Source organism: Meriones unguiculatus, chromosome 2, assembly GCF_030254825.1.
Source record: "Meriones unguiculatus strain TT.TT164.6M chromosome 2, Bangor_MerUng_6.1, whole genome shotgun sequence".
Classification (NCBI taxonomy): Eukaryota; Metazoa; Chordata; class Mammalia; order Rodentia; family Muridae; genus Meriones; species Meriones unguiculatus.
Window position 1 is genome coordinate 9,835,930 of NC_083350.1, and position 16,508 is coordinate 9,852,437.

The window sequence follows — 16,508 nt, forward strand, 5'->3', positions numbered from 1 at the left end:
CCATTATAGAGACAGCCAACAACTCACGTGGCAGGACTCAGCCCTGATCCCTCATCTCTGCCAGAGTCTGAGTGTCCATGAGATCAATTGTTTTTCACAATTGTTTACACGAAGAGGCAGAATAAAAATTGGAAGGCACGAATTTCTGACCGTTATCCTTTGTTGTTTAGTTACTTAAAATATTCTGCTTTTGAGAAATGTGTTTTCCCCTTCTGCACCCAAGTTAACTCACTGCTTGTCTCTGCACTGGCCAGAGAAGTGGACCACACATGTTACAAGCACAGCAGTTGTGGGTAAACCCACAGGAACCTGTTTCATTGGAGGTACCTTCTGAAGAAGGGCAGTCCGGTGTCTAGCGCTGGCCCCAAGCATATCCCGGAGACAATATGATTCATGTGTGCCTGAGCCTAGGGTGTCCCTGCTTGAGCAACCTCAGTTTGGGTCTCTAGGTCCCACCAATGTATGAGTGATGGAGACATTACATGCCATGTAGAAAGAAATGCCCAATGGATATGGCTAAGAATGCCTCTCCCAGCTATGCCTAACAAGCATGCCTCTTTAAAATAAGATCACATGGTATGAGGTTTGCTTTTCTTTACGGTTTAAGTAGGGATACAATCACATAATTCTAAACTCAAAAGGGATTCAGGACTCCCTGCCAATCAAGTCCTCTTCCCCAAGCAATCAATATTCCATCTTTGATGTGGTCTTCAAAAGATTTTATGCAAAGGGTAAACACACATGAACTCCATGACTTCCTTCCCTCCCCTTCCCTTCAACGGGGGTCTTGCTGTTCAGTCCTGGCTGGTCTTGATCTTGTGACTCTCTTGCCCTCCTCTCTGGAATCCTGGGCTTAAGGCAGGTGCTAGCTCACCAAGTCTTCTTCTCTAAACAATAATAACAAACTATCTATCCACAAGGGTAAGCTTTACTTTTTTCACTGAATTGCTACATTGTGAAAATGTCTCTTTGCCTGGTATTATGGTCTATGGAGGAGATACCCCCATGTTCAGATGACCTTCAACTTGAAATGGGTTATTTCTACTTGCTTGATGGCTTCATAAGGTGGCCAGAGGACAGGATGCTATCTGACACATACTGACTGGTGAAAGCTTGCTGAAGATCCGGGTATCAGCAAACAGTCTATACCAGCCAGAATTGACTCAGAGACTAGTCCACATCCCAAACCCAAGCAGTGACAAATTTTAAAAAGCTTATCTATATTAGGAAGTAGCAGGGACTGCCCTAACTCACCACTGACTAGAAGTCTTTCTTGTGAATTAAGCCTACTACTAATCCAAAATGTCTATATAAGCCTATAAGCTGGCTCTAGCTTAGGAGGTCATAAAGCAAGATGGGATGAGAAACTTGTGAAACAGGTCCACGATTTTCACTGGCAATGAGTTCCACTAGCCCTGTTGGGTGCACATCCATTTCCCAAATTCTCTACCCTCTGAAGCCAACATGCCAGCCAACACATTGGCAAAAACAAGGAGGGAACGTTTCAAAGAATACCTGTAAATTCAAGAATAAGAAACAATGCCAAGTGACTACAGACTCTTAGCTGCCAGAAGGTACTGGGTACCTATTTGAAGAAAAAAAAAATACATAAAGGCTTTGTTTCCAAGAATTACCCAAGAAGGACACAGAGTGAATCAATCACTGTGGCATACTTATTTGCTTTGGCTCACTCCAGTGGGCGCCCCAGTTTACCATGAACCGTGACCTATATCACACAAATGCTGCAGGCAGGGAATCTCTCAATAAGTCTGAGGCTTCTGTCACAGACCTGGCTTTCTGAATAGTCACTTAGGAAGAGAGCACCTGAGGATGCTTCATCAAAGGGCAGCACAGGAACCACTGAGCTATCAGGGCTGAGGGAGGGCCAGGACACTGTCACAGAACGTCCCTTTGTGGGGGATACATCTTTCTTTATTTGAACTTCAAACTGTAAGCAGGAGCTTACTCATTGAACCACGTTGTGCTTCAGAATCCTACAAGAAAAACAGTCTCTGTTTCAACCACTGAAGAACCTAGTATACAATAACATCCAAAAAACATTTACTGAATGATCAAACAAGAAACAATGCACTGCATGGTCCTACTTTCATTCATTCATTCATCCAATGAATATTCTTGGGGCACCTTTGTGCCCAGATGCCTGGGTGAGAGGGCCCAGAGAATGCCTGCCCTCAGGAAATCTGTGCCCTACAGAAGGTGGGCAGAAAATAGCAAACTCTTCAGTGAGGTTAGAGCCAGTAAGAACATGGGGAAAATAGAAGTGAAGGAACTCTACTGTCTTTGAGGTTACACATGATAGAGTCACTGTGCTGGCCAGTCCCCCTAAAGCTAGTTCTGCCTGGGGTGGCTCAGGCTCCCAGTTCCCACACCTGTTCCTCTAGGGCGAAGCCCATACCCCCCAAACTGTGGCCTGATCTTCAGCCCCATTTTCCAGTAGCCTTAGTTTTGGTCTCACACATTGTTCCTGTGAACCAAGGCCCCATCTGTCTCTCCCACTTGGGACGGGGTGTTGCTCACAATGTCCAGACGGCCCAAGATCCCTGAAGTGCTGCCTGCTTGTGGACACCCTGTCGGCTCCCTATAGCCCGAAGTGACGCTTTCATTACCCTCCCTCCCATCTCAAAGATGGGAATCTATCTCTGAGAGTCCTAGGTAGGTTTTCTCTGAGTGAAATTAGTCTCGTCATATATCTGTTCCCAGCCATGGAGCAGAGGGACAATGACCTAGCTGCAATGACACTTGCTTGCTTATATACCCAACAAAGCATCAGAGGAATAAGATGGTGGAGGTAGCCAAGGAAGGCTCTACCGTAAGCAGCTGTAGGAATGCCCACGTGTAACGTAGGCCTGGAAAAACTGGGGAAGAGACCCTTTCCTCTCCAGCATTCAGTGCCTAGAAACCACTGATTCAACCACCTAGATCCCAGGACTTCAGGAACCTCACAGAGGGACTCTGAGCAAGCCAGGACCTCTCAGAGACACAGGGGAACACAGGGTAGTTGACAGAGGGGAGAGGCCCTGAATGTGCCACCAACTGCTCTGGACGGGGAAGGGATAGAGTGGGATACACCTGGCATCACAGAGACATTTACCTTCAGACTCCTTCCTACCCTAGAGGGACCTATGCAGTTCTCACTCTGCTCCCAGCCAAGAATAGAGCAGAGGCCTGAACTAGAAGGTTTACTGTGAATGAAAAGCTCTTCCAACTTTCTACACAAGGATAACTCTGCAGATTAAACCAAATCTGTCCTGCAACCCTGGAGGTTGGCTGCTCCTGCCCCAACCCTACAAGGCCTGTCCCTGCAAGGTCCCACCCTGTAGGGCTGAGTTGTACAAGGTCCTGCTCCACACCCCTTTTCCCTCAGGCCTCTCTTGGTGAGACCCACCCATGTAGGCTCCGCGTTGTACAGGTAATCTCCTATAGGGGCCTGCAAATGAGAATAATCTCATGTAACTAGAAGCATCCTAAAAATTCCCACAAATAAGGCTCACCAAAATATTTACAGGAGTGAAAAATGGAAACAGTAAATGAACAAACATACAACAGGCTAAAATGGTCACATCCATAGACTGAATACCAGATAAAGTAAAAAAAGAAGTGATGGTTTAAAAAGAGTTTAAGAATTCAGGAACTTTATAATATGTGAGACAAATAGAACTCAGGACTGAATTTGCCCTGTGATTCTGATTAGGTCAGCAACACTTTGGACAAAAACAAAACAAAACAAAACAAAAACAAAACAACAACAACAACAAAGAAGCAAATCCTAGTCAAAGGATCTCTGAGAGAGAAGTCCAGCACACGAGGGAAGAAGCTGGCCTGCTGGTCCCAGACATGGTCTTAGGGTGTGCTGGCTCCTGCATGGACGTGATCTTGAAGAGCACACAGCATTACCATTGAGGCCTACGGGAACAATGCAGCTCTGAAGAATCAAAATGAATGCACATCTTCTTTTCCTATCCTTTATTTTTTAGACAGAATGGCAGGTATCTATGTAACAAAGAATGACCTTGAGTAGTTAATCCTCCTGCCTCCACCTACCAATGCTAGGATTGCAGGCATGTACCAACATGCCTGGTTTAGGTGGTGCTGAGAATCAAAGCCAGGTTTTCCCCTGTGCTGTGCAATCTTTCTGTCACTTCAGCTGTGTCCCTAGCCCTCAGCCGTACTCTTAAGACTGACAGCTAGGGCTGTCAACAGCCTTTCACAGTTATGGTCTACTTTTCAGTATTTTTCATTCGAGAAAATTTCACATAATGCCTGCTAGGTCTGGCCCTGAGCTGGCGTGAGTACACGGTGCTGAACGAACAACCTGCCTTCCTGTGGCTGGAGGTTTGCTGACCGGCAGGAAACCAGGCAGCAGTCACACATGCAGCTCGTAATTACACACCGAGGAATGCCAGGGAAGTGACTGAGAACCCAGGCCTTAATTCAAACTGGGTGTGTTCTGAAGCAAGTAAATCATCAGGTAAGTAGATTGGGGAATACTCATTTCATCTATGGTACAAGCTGAAGGGCAGCACGGGCCAGAAAAAGGGGACTCTGCCCTGTGTTAGTTGCTGTAGGGAAAGGATAGGAAGGCAGGCACTAGAGAGCCAAGGCCCTCTGCATGTCCCTGATGTTCCCAGTATTCATGGGGGTGGGTCCCAGCTTCATAACAAGCTAACTGCACAGGAAGGACTCAGGCACGGTTAACAATGGTTCCACCCAAGTTACGGCAAAGGCTTGCCTGGGACTGTTAGAGACCTGACCTGGCCAGAATAGGATTTGTTAAGGAGAAAGGGAGAACCTGGGTCAGAGTCATAGATTCCAACTTGAGTGGGGGTGGGGTGAAATGGATGAATGGATAGAAGACAGATAGATAGACAGATGGGTATACACACACACAGAGATAGATAGATAGACAGATAGATAGATAGATAGATAGATAGATAGATAGACAGACAGATAGATAGACAGACAGATTAGAGATAATAGATAGATATAGCATGCATGCTGCCACTCTGGATGTTATACTGGAACACCACTTAGAATCAGGCCATAAGTCTGTGAGTCAGGCAGGGTGGTGCCTGGTCCTTTCCTATGCTCTGTCCTCCCACTGCCATCCATGGTGATGATGGCACAACTGTCACACCCGCTGTACTGCCTGGACCAGCACCACAGGGTGCAGGAGACTTCTTCCCAGGGTGACTTCTGGGCCAAGAACCCTCACTGGCGTGGGCTCTGTCTAGGAGGCCATGTGCCTTTGAGGAAAGGCCTGGACCTTGGCTCACTCAGGTACTGTGCACTGGGGACCCAACACAGGCAGGACTGGGTCAGAGGCCAGAGACAAAGAGGCATGACACAGTCAACAAAATCACTGCCAGGCAGCCTATGGGCACTCTGCAATCCTGATGGCAAGTCTACTCAGATACTGGCCTGTATCACTGCCCAGTTTTACAGGCCAGGAGGGCAAGACCTAGAGCAGCGGTTCTCAACCTGTAGGTCTTGATCCCCACAAGGGTCACATGCCAGATAGCCTGCATATTGGATATTTCAGTACAATTCAAAACAGTGGCAAAATTACAGTTATGAAGTAGCGGTGAAATAATTTCATGGGTGGGGGTCGCCGCAACATGAGGAACTGTATTAAAAGGTTGAAATGCTAGGAAGGTTGGGGACCACTGACCTAGAGGGACTCATTGGCCTGCTCAGTAATAAGCTTGGTAATGAAGAGGCTGAGGCCAAATCACAGGAAGGATTGAGATGACAGTAATGGGACAGCCAGAGACAAGGAAGACTACAGGTGGGAGGAGGGGACTGAAGCAATGGATGGGCATGAGTAAGAGGCTCCCAGTGAGGATGTAGGTTGCACAGTAGCTGGGCAGAAACAGACTCAAGGTAGGTGGAGTGTGAATGTAGATGCTCATCTGTCCCCACCTCCTTAGGACTTTCCTGAACTGTAAGTCCACAGCGAGAACCCTGGCTATAGAGGAAACAGTCTGACCTATGCTTATGAAATGTGGAAGAATCAGGCAGTTTGTAGGCTGGGAGCTGCACAAGGGAAGCCGGCTGGTCTGGGTGACTCACGATACAGGTTCAGACAACAGAGTCAAGTTGGAAAGCACCACGCTCAAGAGTACATCAGCACACAGTTCTGCTCCCTGGACTGGCTTCCTAACTCTGGGCAGTATACTGCAGGTCTCTGGGTCTGAGGTTCCTTGATAAGCAGGGTTGAAGAGCATCTCTTTGTAGGGGCTGTGTGAGAATCCAAAAGGAAGGCTCGTTCTGGGCCCACAGTGTGGCAGGACAGCTGGACTCCTGGAGCTACTTGTACTCTGCAGGCCTGAGAAGGTATTCAGCATCTCAAGGCCACCACCGTGTCATCACTCAGCTCTCCTCATGAACCAAACCTGTAAACTTCTGCAGCATCCATGACAGTCTGGGGATGCTTGTGCGAAGGACGAGACACTGCTCTGCATCAGTTAGCTGTGTCTCATTACTTCTGAGGACTACCCTGACTTCGCTTTCAAGCGCTTATTCTTCAGGCCCAGTTTTCAAAACCAAACAACTTTTTTTTTTGTTTGTTTGTTTGTTTGTTTTCAAATAATACCAGAGCTTGAAGCTTTGGGTGGGTACTAGCCTCTCTTCCCAGCTGTGTGATTAATGGGCCTCTGCTAAGTGACCTGACTGTGTCAGGGTTGGAGGGCCCGGTAATGCTCAGTAACACTGCCACCAAAAGCCTGCCATAGTCCTGCTGAAGGAGAGGGGTGATGCTCCAAACCGGTGCTCCTGGTCTGTGCTCCCTGCATCCGCCAGACATGCTGCACACAGGCCTGAAGCAGCCATGCTGTGTTAACAGGCAGGATCAAAGGCTCAGGCTGCTGAGGAATAGGGATCTCACAGGATACAGGAGGCCATTTAGGAAACAGCCCAGCCCTGAGCACATGTCCGGGAGACAGCAGGGAGGGAGGTGGGTGGATACTGACTTCAGCAGACAGGTGCTGTGTGTTTCCCAGGAAGTGGAATCATGGATCATGGAACTGGATGGTTCAGGATGGTGTTGCAACTCAAATTTCTGGACCTGAACACACAGGGCTTAATGGTTTTGTCATGAGTTCATGTCCTGGATGCACCTCGGGATCCTCATAGTCACAGTGGAAAAACAATACCGTGTAAGGTGTTTTGAGCATCAACAAAACCCTGTGTTGTACGTGCCCAGAACGAGGCCTGGTACAGATGTTACCCAAGGCTATAACCACTAGACTCATTCAAGCTGAGGAGTAGGTACCTCCGTGCCGTGCCTAGACTTTGCACTTGACGGTGTGTCTGTGAGACAGCTTCCCACACAGGCTTGATTGTGTTTCTGGAGTAGATTATATCCACCTAAGCACCAGGTGTTAAGCTTGGGCCAGGCTGTGGCTACCGTCTGGGCTGGGAAAGGCACCTCTATGTCCTGTCCACTCCATCCAGTAGGGTCAACCCTAGGAAACAGTGGTAGGTATGACAACTGCCTGCTCAGACTTAACAGGGTCACCTTCTAGCAAACACTCCTATCGCCAGCAAAAGTCACACATGCGCATAGGTTTTAGACCAAACTGAACATTTGAGGTGGTTCCATACAGTTTCCAACATTCAGCATCAACTCCTGAGCTCAGCCTCAGGGAGAAGCTACACCGTCTCTCTCCTTTCTCATCTCTGTCAGCACTGGTGCTGACAGGCCGCGGGCAGTGTCATGAGCAGGCGCACCTCCTCCGCCTTGCAAGGGACCACCATGCAGCAGAGAGGTTTGTTTGTCCCATAGCAACACCCTGCTATTTCAGAACACTGAGGGAATAAGGCCACACTGCTCTCCTGGGGGTGGGGCAGCTAGAGACTTAGGATCTTGAGCCATGAAGAACAGGATACTAATATTACTTTCATTGCTAAATTCCTCTACAACAGCTGACCACCTAAAAACAATAGCACATGTGGCCCTGAAATTTCTCTTTCATAATAGTGCCTCTGAGGGTCTTGTTAGCATCACATGAACCCCTCATAAAAATCACCTGAGGGGAGGCTTTCTGGGCCTGGATACCTTTGTCTTATCCATTCGGTCTGAGAGGCAGAGGCAGAGGCAGAGAGGGAATTCCATCATATTGAATGTCAAATAGCTTTGACAGCGATATGATAAAATGAAAAACATAAAACAAACAAACAAAAACCAGATGCATTTACTCAACAGCCAGGAGTCTGAAGAGGAGCAGAGAAATCCATTGATGCTCTGCTGTACTCATAAGACACAGACCCTCAACCCTCTCAAGTGTGTACGGGTGAGAAGATGTCCAGGGGGACCCAGGCTCCCCCTGTAGTGAGGTGGAGTGCAAGATTTTGCCTGTCTCGGTTCTGTGGCCTACCAAGCATGACACTGCTATGGAGCCTTCTTTCTACACATACTACTCCCATTTCCAAAGGCAGATGGTCCAATCTTCCCCATTCGTGAAGAATAAATGGATGGCCCCAGAGATGGCCTATGAGCTGCTGTGTGTGGCCTAGGCCAATCCTCATTCATCTCAGGTCTCACTCAGTCACAAACCCCAGCCCACTACAGGGGTCTCTGAATGGTCTGGAGCCGTACACAAATGGGAAGCCAAGAAATTTAAGTGCAGGAGCAACCATTCAGCCATGGTGAGGCTTTACATGAGACACATCGGCAGTAGGCAACCCGAACTCTGCAAAAAACAGATTTTTCTTGTTTTACTTTGATTAACCCATAAATACCTGATGAGCTGTGGTTCAGCAGAACTGCGGCACTCAGACAAAATCCACTGACACTTGCAACGCTGCCATTTCCACATCTGCAGGGCCCTAGTCCTAACCCATGCCACACCACCTGGCATTGCCTTGGCTTGCTGGAAGGTCACTGAATGGATGTAGTGGTCCACACAGGAAGACCTGCACCCTCAATAAGAGGTTGCACAGTGGCTGCTTTCCAATTTTGCAGGTAAATAAAGCATGCTTTCCCATCAGCCAAGTAAAACACTATACTCCACCCTATCTGCTGATAGGACATTGAGGTAGGGGTGGGGTGGGACCCAACCTACCTGTCAGAGCCAAAGACCTACGAAAGGAGAAGCCAGGAGGAAGCAGCCACAAATGGCTGCTAACACACCAGCCCAGGGAGAAGCAAGGCCCCTCTCATCCCCAAGGGGCGCGCCTGGTGCACTGGGCGTAGCTGCTATGGGCAAGTGGGTCAGGCTGAATCTTGGAGACACATTTGTACCCAAATGCAAACTTGGAGATGTCAACATCAACAGCAGGGGCAGCAAAGATGTATTTTTAATTTTCCAAGTTTCTCTGCTTTGTTTCAGTTCTCTTCTCCTCCTGTCCCATCGTGTTAGCATAGTTATCTTTCTAGGGAGGACTGCTCTTGGCCGAAAGCTCGAATCACGTTATTTGCTACCTTCAGAAAGTGGATATTTTCTAAAGTAGCCTCACAAGCCACTGCCAAAGCCGTAGCTGTAAGGAAAACCCATCTGTTTTCCATCTGAACCAGTGAGCCTTTAATGGATAGGTGCTATATGCACAACTCCACAGGTTGATGATGAATTACGTATGGTTGAGGAATGCCAGTACCTTTCTGGGCTGGTCTTCTAGAACGTTCAATTGTGTGCATGTGATGGGAGGACTAAAGAACTCCAAACAAGGGGAAGACTAGAGCCCAACACCCCAGCTGTTGTGCCTACTAGGAGATACAACGGGAGAGCTGGTACAGTGGCAAAGAACAGATGAGGGCATTCCCGGAAACCAAGCCTAGTGACTGACCCTGAAGATGACAAGACAGCTGGGCTGCTGACCTCTGCATTCACATGAATGTGAGATTTGGGACTATCACATTTCAAATAATAGGATGAACCTCACCCCCTGCGACACACACACACACACACACACACACACACACACAATGCCACCTCATCCAAATCTGCTCTCAGCTGAAAATAGTGGACACAGAGCCTGCTTTCTTGCCTTTGTAACCCAACATGGCCTCCACACCTGACACACAGCAGTTGCCCAGTTAAAGAGTAAAAATCCCACAAACGATTGAATGGAGGGCAGGATTAGCATTTCCTAACCAGGTACTGAATAGAGGGCTTCTCTTGACCCTTCTTCCACATGCAAGGGAAGAAAGATCTTAAAACCAGCAGACAGTCTCAGCTGTTTCCATGAGCTGCAGACCTGGGGAACCAGGTTCTCATCCCATAGGGAAACCATCACACTGCGCAGGTATCCAGAGAGCTAAGGCTCTCATACTGAATGGGGAAGCTGGCATGCGGGGCCCGTGTCATGGGCTGGATTTCTTGACTTGACAGTCCCTATGAAAAGCCTTCCCCGCTAGTGGCCATAAGCTGTTAGTACACTGATTGGGTTTCAGAACCTCTGTTAGACCCTGGGCAGAGCAAAACAATCCCCAGGGTTTAGTGTCCCCTTATGAATCATGGAAGTGATAGGAGAACCCTCTTATAGGTTATGATGGGGACTGATGAATTCTTCCTTGTAACTTCAATGCATTTGGAACCATGTCTGGCACATATTTCACACATGTATTGGGGTGCTTAATCAATGTTAACTGCTTTGGAGTGGGACCCTTTTCAGAGAGGGCAGCACCTCATCTGTGCCATGTTTTACATCCCCAGCGTCAGCAGAGCCTTAGAGCTTAGAGTGTGCTGCGAGGAAGTTGAGTGGCCATGAAGGAGTATGTATACACCTCCACTTTGGGTCCCGAATTTACGCCCAAAAGGAAGTGAGGAGTCAGTAAGCATGTGGATTTGTCATTTGAGCAGCCAGCTGGACAGGTCTGCCTGCATGTTCTGCTGCCATCACTTCATGCTCCCTTTCTGTTGCCCCTGAAGGATCGAGAGACCCTTTCAAGCCAGAATGCACCTCCCCTCTGTCAATCCAGACATTTCACGGATGCTAGAGCGTCTGAGACCTTTAGAGGTTCCACTTCAAAATTTCTGATACCATTTCCTTCTCTAAACTTAGGAAACCCCCAGCCCAATGTCTGGAATGCCCCAGGCCTCAGGCAATAGTTGACTCCTTAGCAAGAGATAGTAGCCCCTGGCCACACACCCAGAAAAGGTGGGAAACCTTCTAGGGGCAATGACACCATCCATGCTCCCCAAACTAACATCCTACCTGGGTCCCTGTCAAGAGCCTCTTCTGAAGGCAACTTCTCAAATCAAGTCCCAGAACTTGTTGAAACACATACTTGCACAAATACAACAAACCAGAATCTCAAAAGGGTGTAGCTGACACACAGGTGAGTCAAACCGTGTCCAGACAGTTCTCAACTGGCCCACAGTAGGCAAGTCCTCAGTCATCCAACAGGGAGGCCTGGCCCAGCTTCCATCCCACCCGCTGTCTCATGCCAGGTGGAAGGGTGGGTCCCTGCAGGGCCAGGCAGCCAACACGCACAGCCAGAGATAAGATCTCGGGGATCAGAGGAGACAGGCTGACAGAAGACACTGTGTGCCCAGCTGTCCACAGCACAGCTTTGCCAGCCAGCGCGTGATCAGCCAGACCATCTGGGTGCTGCTCGCACACATGCCCTCCCGGGGGCCCAGGTTAATGTCTCAGCTAGGCTCTACTAGAAAGAGGACACCGACTCCACTCAGAACCCGGAAGATCAGTCTCACTGGCTCTGGTGAGGCCCCCATCAATGAGCACCACCCAAAAGTAGACACAAAGAGAATGGGAAGAGGATACAGGATAAAAATGGGAAGCTATAAGGAGATGGACAAAGAGTGCACTAGCACATGCAAATTTCCAGTTTGTTCACAACTCAAGAAAATACAAATTTAAACAGGAGGCTGTTGCCTCACTTACACAATCGGGAAGGAAAGAGAAAGCGGCCAGGGCTTGAAAGCAGGTGGGGGGGAGGGGGGAGGAATGGGTGAGGAAAATGGGCGGATATCGAGCAGCGTATATAAAAGAGCAGAAGTGACTTCTCAGAACATTTTAGAAAGCTTTGGATGTGCATGTGTGCATGAGAGTGCATGCCGTGGTGTGTGTGGTGATCAGAGAACAACTCTGTGGAGTCAGCTTTCTCCTCCTACCTTTATGTGGATCCCAAGGAGCAAACTCAGGAGGTCAGGCTTGCTTGGCAAGTGCCTTCGCCAATGAGCCATCTCACCTGCCCAAACATTTACTAATTATGTATTCAAAGCCTTTAAAATATCCACATCTTTCTCTCAAATAATTTTAAATACACAGAGTTCTGTACTGACTTAATACAACCAATAATTTTATTCATGGGCCTTATGTTGTGTATATATATATATATATATACACTTCAATATGGCTCACAGCACAGTTTAAGTATGGAAAAGACAGGAAGAACTCAAACAAGATATTGATTAAATCAGTTATGGTTTGGACATGACATGTAACACTATGCAGTCATTTTAATGGCATGAAGAAACATTTATTACACACGGCCAAACTGAAACACAGACTGCATGATATGTCTTAATGATGCTAGTTTAGGAACCATAATGTAATGAGGCGCGTGCCATCAGCAGGCCATGAGGCAGCATTTAAGAAAAGTTCATCTGCAGACAGAATCACCTGAAGCACTTATCCTCCTCCCCCCTCAGCTTTCTTTAGGGAGCCGTGCACACACATACACCCAAAAAGAAACCTTCAGTGCCAAGCAGGTTGAGTGTGTGTTGTGGTGGATGCTTGAAAAACGAGTAGAAAAGAGTCAGACAGAGTGAGTCTGGTTTGGTGTGGGAACCTTCAGAATGGCCTTGTGGAAAGGGAACGGTCTGGAAAAGGCTCTCAGCTAAGGAAAAGCAGAGACTCCTGTTGAGAGGCACAGGCCAAGGCAGGTGTGGATCAACACCACACGGTGCAGAAAAGAACCCGGAACGGTAACTCTAATTCCAGAGTTGGGATGCTACTGAGGTGGGAGGAGGGCCTGTTCCTCCTTTCAGGATTTCAAGCAGAAGGTGTGGCTGGTGACGTACAGAGGAGACCCAATGCTGGAGCAGAAGGCATGAGGAAGGAGAGCCACCCCGTCCCTCACAGCAGCGGCCTTCTCGCTATCCTTCGAGCAGCGCAGGCGTTTGCCCTTCTTCCTTCAGCCTGAGACACCCTTCCCTACACATCTCCCGCCTCTCCCTTCTGGCTCCAGGTTGGAGAGGCAAAAGTCAAAGTGGAGTGGGAAGGGCAGGCGGAAGCAGGAAATCAGAAGCGCATGCATTTCTGAAGAGGAAGAGACAATGAGCTAGAATTAAAGATTTGAGGGAAGTGCAGGGGGACATGAGATGGGCGGCAGCCACCAGGCCAGGAACCTGTGCCCTCTGCAAACACACCCGGCACAGCCAGGAACTGGACAGCTGTGGCAGATGCTCAGGGATCACGGGCCTGAGAGGATGTGTGGCAGTTTTCAGGCCAGGCACCTTAGCCATGAGACCCCGAACCTTGATGGGGGATGCTTGCACTCGTGGATGTGCAGCAGTTTCCAAGCGCCCATTCGCTGGTCCCCTTCACCTCAGGAGGTGAGCATCTCCTCTGTCACACCCATGCTGCAGACAAAATGACTGAGACAGGAAAACTAAATGGTTTGCCCCCAACCCCCAACTGCAGAGAGGGGCAAAACGTGGGAGCCCTGAGCCCCCTGGATGCCATTTCCCAAGCAAAGGCATGGTGTTGTGGCTATACATTGTTGCACGAGGTTTTGCTGATAGGAAGTGCTGCCTCCAGCACTGTGACAAAGGCCCTTCCCTGAAGAGATGGACTCTACAGTAACATATCAACTACAGAGTGGGAGGAAAGCGGGAGGCGGGAGGGAGGAAGAGCCACAGGGGACATTCTGGACAGGCAATGAGTGTGCCAAGCGGTGGGGTAGGGAGTGTGCAACAGCCATTCCAGTGCTGTCCAGGTCAGTATGGGCCAGCCAGCGTCTCCCTAGCTCAAACGAACTTCTGCTTTGCCATTTACTACACTCAAGACGGTGCCTGAGCTTGGAACCACAGGGGCACGAAGTGGCATTTCTCCACTGTGCAGAGCTGGAGGAGGCCGCTGGGCTGGTGCTCCAGGAAACAAAGGCAGGTGGCCTGTTCTCCCCCGAGCCCGCATGGACCACAGCCCAGAACTGCAGAATAAGGCCTAGTGAGGGCACTTCCTCCAGATCTGTCCCGCGGCCTCGGGCTGAGTCTGATAATGCACAGCGCGCCACTCACAGCCACTGAGCGCCAGCACACACTCAGTCCAAGCTCAGCGGTGGGGAAGAATCCTTGTGATGGATGGCTCTGTACCTTGGCTGTGATGGTGGTCACACGAGTGCGCACACCTGCGTGCTCACACAAGCAAGCACAGAGCTCTCTAGTAAGATCCCTTCTATTCACACAAGGGGTCAACACTGTAGTCGGCCGGGAAAGCTGACCTCAGGTTTCTCTACTCTCTCTCACGTCTGTGTGTGAATGGACAACCATCTCAAAACAGTGAAAAGAAATGAAGCGGCTGCTGTACTACAGCGCTGAAGAAATGGGCAATTACTGCAACCTCCCACTGCAACTGAGGACTCCAACTTCACAGATCCATGAGCTTGGCGGTTTGGGAGCACCCTTGGGCAACACAGAGGATGGGTTGGGGGCAAGAGCCATAGAATTACCTTTTGGAAGCAGGGTAGGGTCTCATTATGAGTAAGAGAGTCCCCAAATGTGGAGACCCTGCCACTCTCCACAGAGGGTCTGCAACGGAACCCCACTGTTACTAGGGGACTGTCCCTTTGCCAGGATTCTACAGACACCCTGAAAATCTGACACCAAAAGACTCTTTGGGTCTGGTCAATAGTCTAGCGAGGGCTCCAGACCAGGAGAATGAATCCCAGGCCTTAGGCGCACCTAAGAAGCGTTGGGGGGGAATTCATCCTTGGTGACCGGGACCTCTGTCTTCTTCACCCAGAACACCACAGAAACAAGGCAACTTATCTCCTAGTCAGTAAAAGGCTCGAGGGACTTCTCCCACCAGACCCGGGATGGACCCGACTTCTCCATCCTGCGGGGTCCACACGGTAGACCCCCCCCCTGACTAAAGCGTCTGCAGGGAAGGAGCCGCCCCCGCAGAGGGGAGAAGCGCCAGATCCTATCAGCCAATTATCCAGACACAAGGCTACCCGCAAGTTCGGGCACGCTCTGCCTAGGCACAGGCAGCGGGAGGGGCCTGGGCGCGCCCAGGGGGTCTGAGTCGGCGCCGGGGTCGCGCCCCGTAGCGGATTGTAGTCTGGTCTGGGGGTAGCTCGCCCAGAAGAGACTTTATGCACCCTAGAGACCAGGAGGATCTAAGACAGGGGAGCGTCTGGGAAGGATGTCTGGGTAGGAAGGGTGCTCAGGGCTGGGTAGAAGAGGACTGGACCTCGGCCAGGTGAATAATCAAGGGGTCTGGGCCTTGGGGTAGAGGGCGCCTGGGGCTCCAGGTCTGGTACCCAACGCCAGACTGGAGGCTGGGCCAGGGCCCTGATCTGGGAGCCGACCGCCAGTCTGCTCCTTACAGCCAAGTAGGTGGCGCAGCCAGGCCCCCCTCCTGGTTCTGGCCCCCAAAGACCCCCTCCACGACCCGAATCCCAGCAGTCCTCAGCTCCAAGATCGCCCCGGAAACACAGCCCTCCCCTCCAACGTGTGGCGCTCCCGGGTCGTCTCTAGTTCGTGGAACAAAAGAGCAGCTCTCGTGGAGCGGGTTCAGAGCCTGAACTGACTGTCCCATGGCCCTCGGCCGCGGGGCTTTGTGTTCGCACGGGGAGCAGGGAGGACCGCCGGGGCCGCGGAGCACATCCCACCGACCCCGCGCAGAAGCATGCAGAGCCCAAGCTCCAAAGTTGTCGGTGGCCTCCCACACCGCTCCAGCTCCCCTCCGCGGGGTGGCCCCATTCATTTGCCACGGGGACGAACGCAGACCGCCACGGTGGGCCTCCGGCACTTACCTTGCTCTTGACTTCCACTGCGCTGCAGTCGTAGAAGCGTAGGGTCTGAGACTTGTGAAAACTCCGGTTCATGGTTTCGGCCCCACTCAGCCTCGCCTTCGCCCTCGCCGCTCAGGGGCCGCAGAGAGAGTCGAGGCGGAGACGCCCCCCGCCGTCTGCCCGGGCCCGGCGGCGGGCCCGCGCTCGCTAGGGCGCCCGGCTGCACCGAGTGAGGCGGGTCGGAGCTGGGCTGGCCGCGCGCCTCGGGGACTCCAGGGGCCGCGCGTGGGAGGAGCTACGGGATGCCACCCCCTGCGCCCCGCCTCCCGCGCCCCGCCTCCTGAGTCCCATCAGGACCCGCCCACGCCACGCCTCCTCCCGGTGCCCTTCCGAAGAAAGCTCTGGACCATTTTCTGGGCCCACGGGTTTGCCGTCTTCAAGGCGGTCCGCCTGGGAAAAGGGTTCTTGGTTGATTCGTAAGATGCATGCTAATGAGAAGCACCCCAAGCCTGATCCGATTGGGCTCCACCGGCCTGCCTTAGTTGCCAGCTTGTAGGTGGTCCCG

At 50.7% G+C, this 16,508-nt stretch overlaps 1 protein-coding gene across 1 annotated transcript in view; it reads right to left on the reverse strand.

The window, feature by feature from the left end:
- Pard6g (par-6 family cell polarity regulator gamma) overlaps window positions 1–16,197 on the reverse strand; it is a 64,763-nt gene extending 48,566 nt beyond the window's left edge. The window contains exon 1 of the mRNA XM_021640040.2: window positions 15,965–16,197. Within this exon, the coding sequence (XP_021495715.1) occupies window positions 15,965–16,036 (72 nt within the window). The 5' untranslated portion in view covers window positions 16,037–16,197. The remainder of the gene's footprint in view (window positions 1–15,964) is intronic.
- Between the last annotated feature and the right edge of the window lie 311 nt (window positions 16,198–16,508).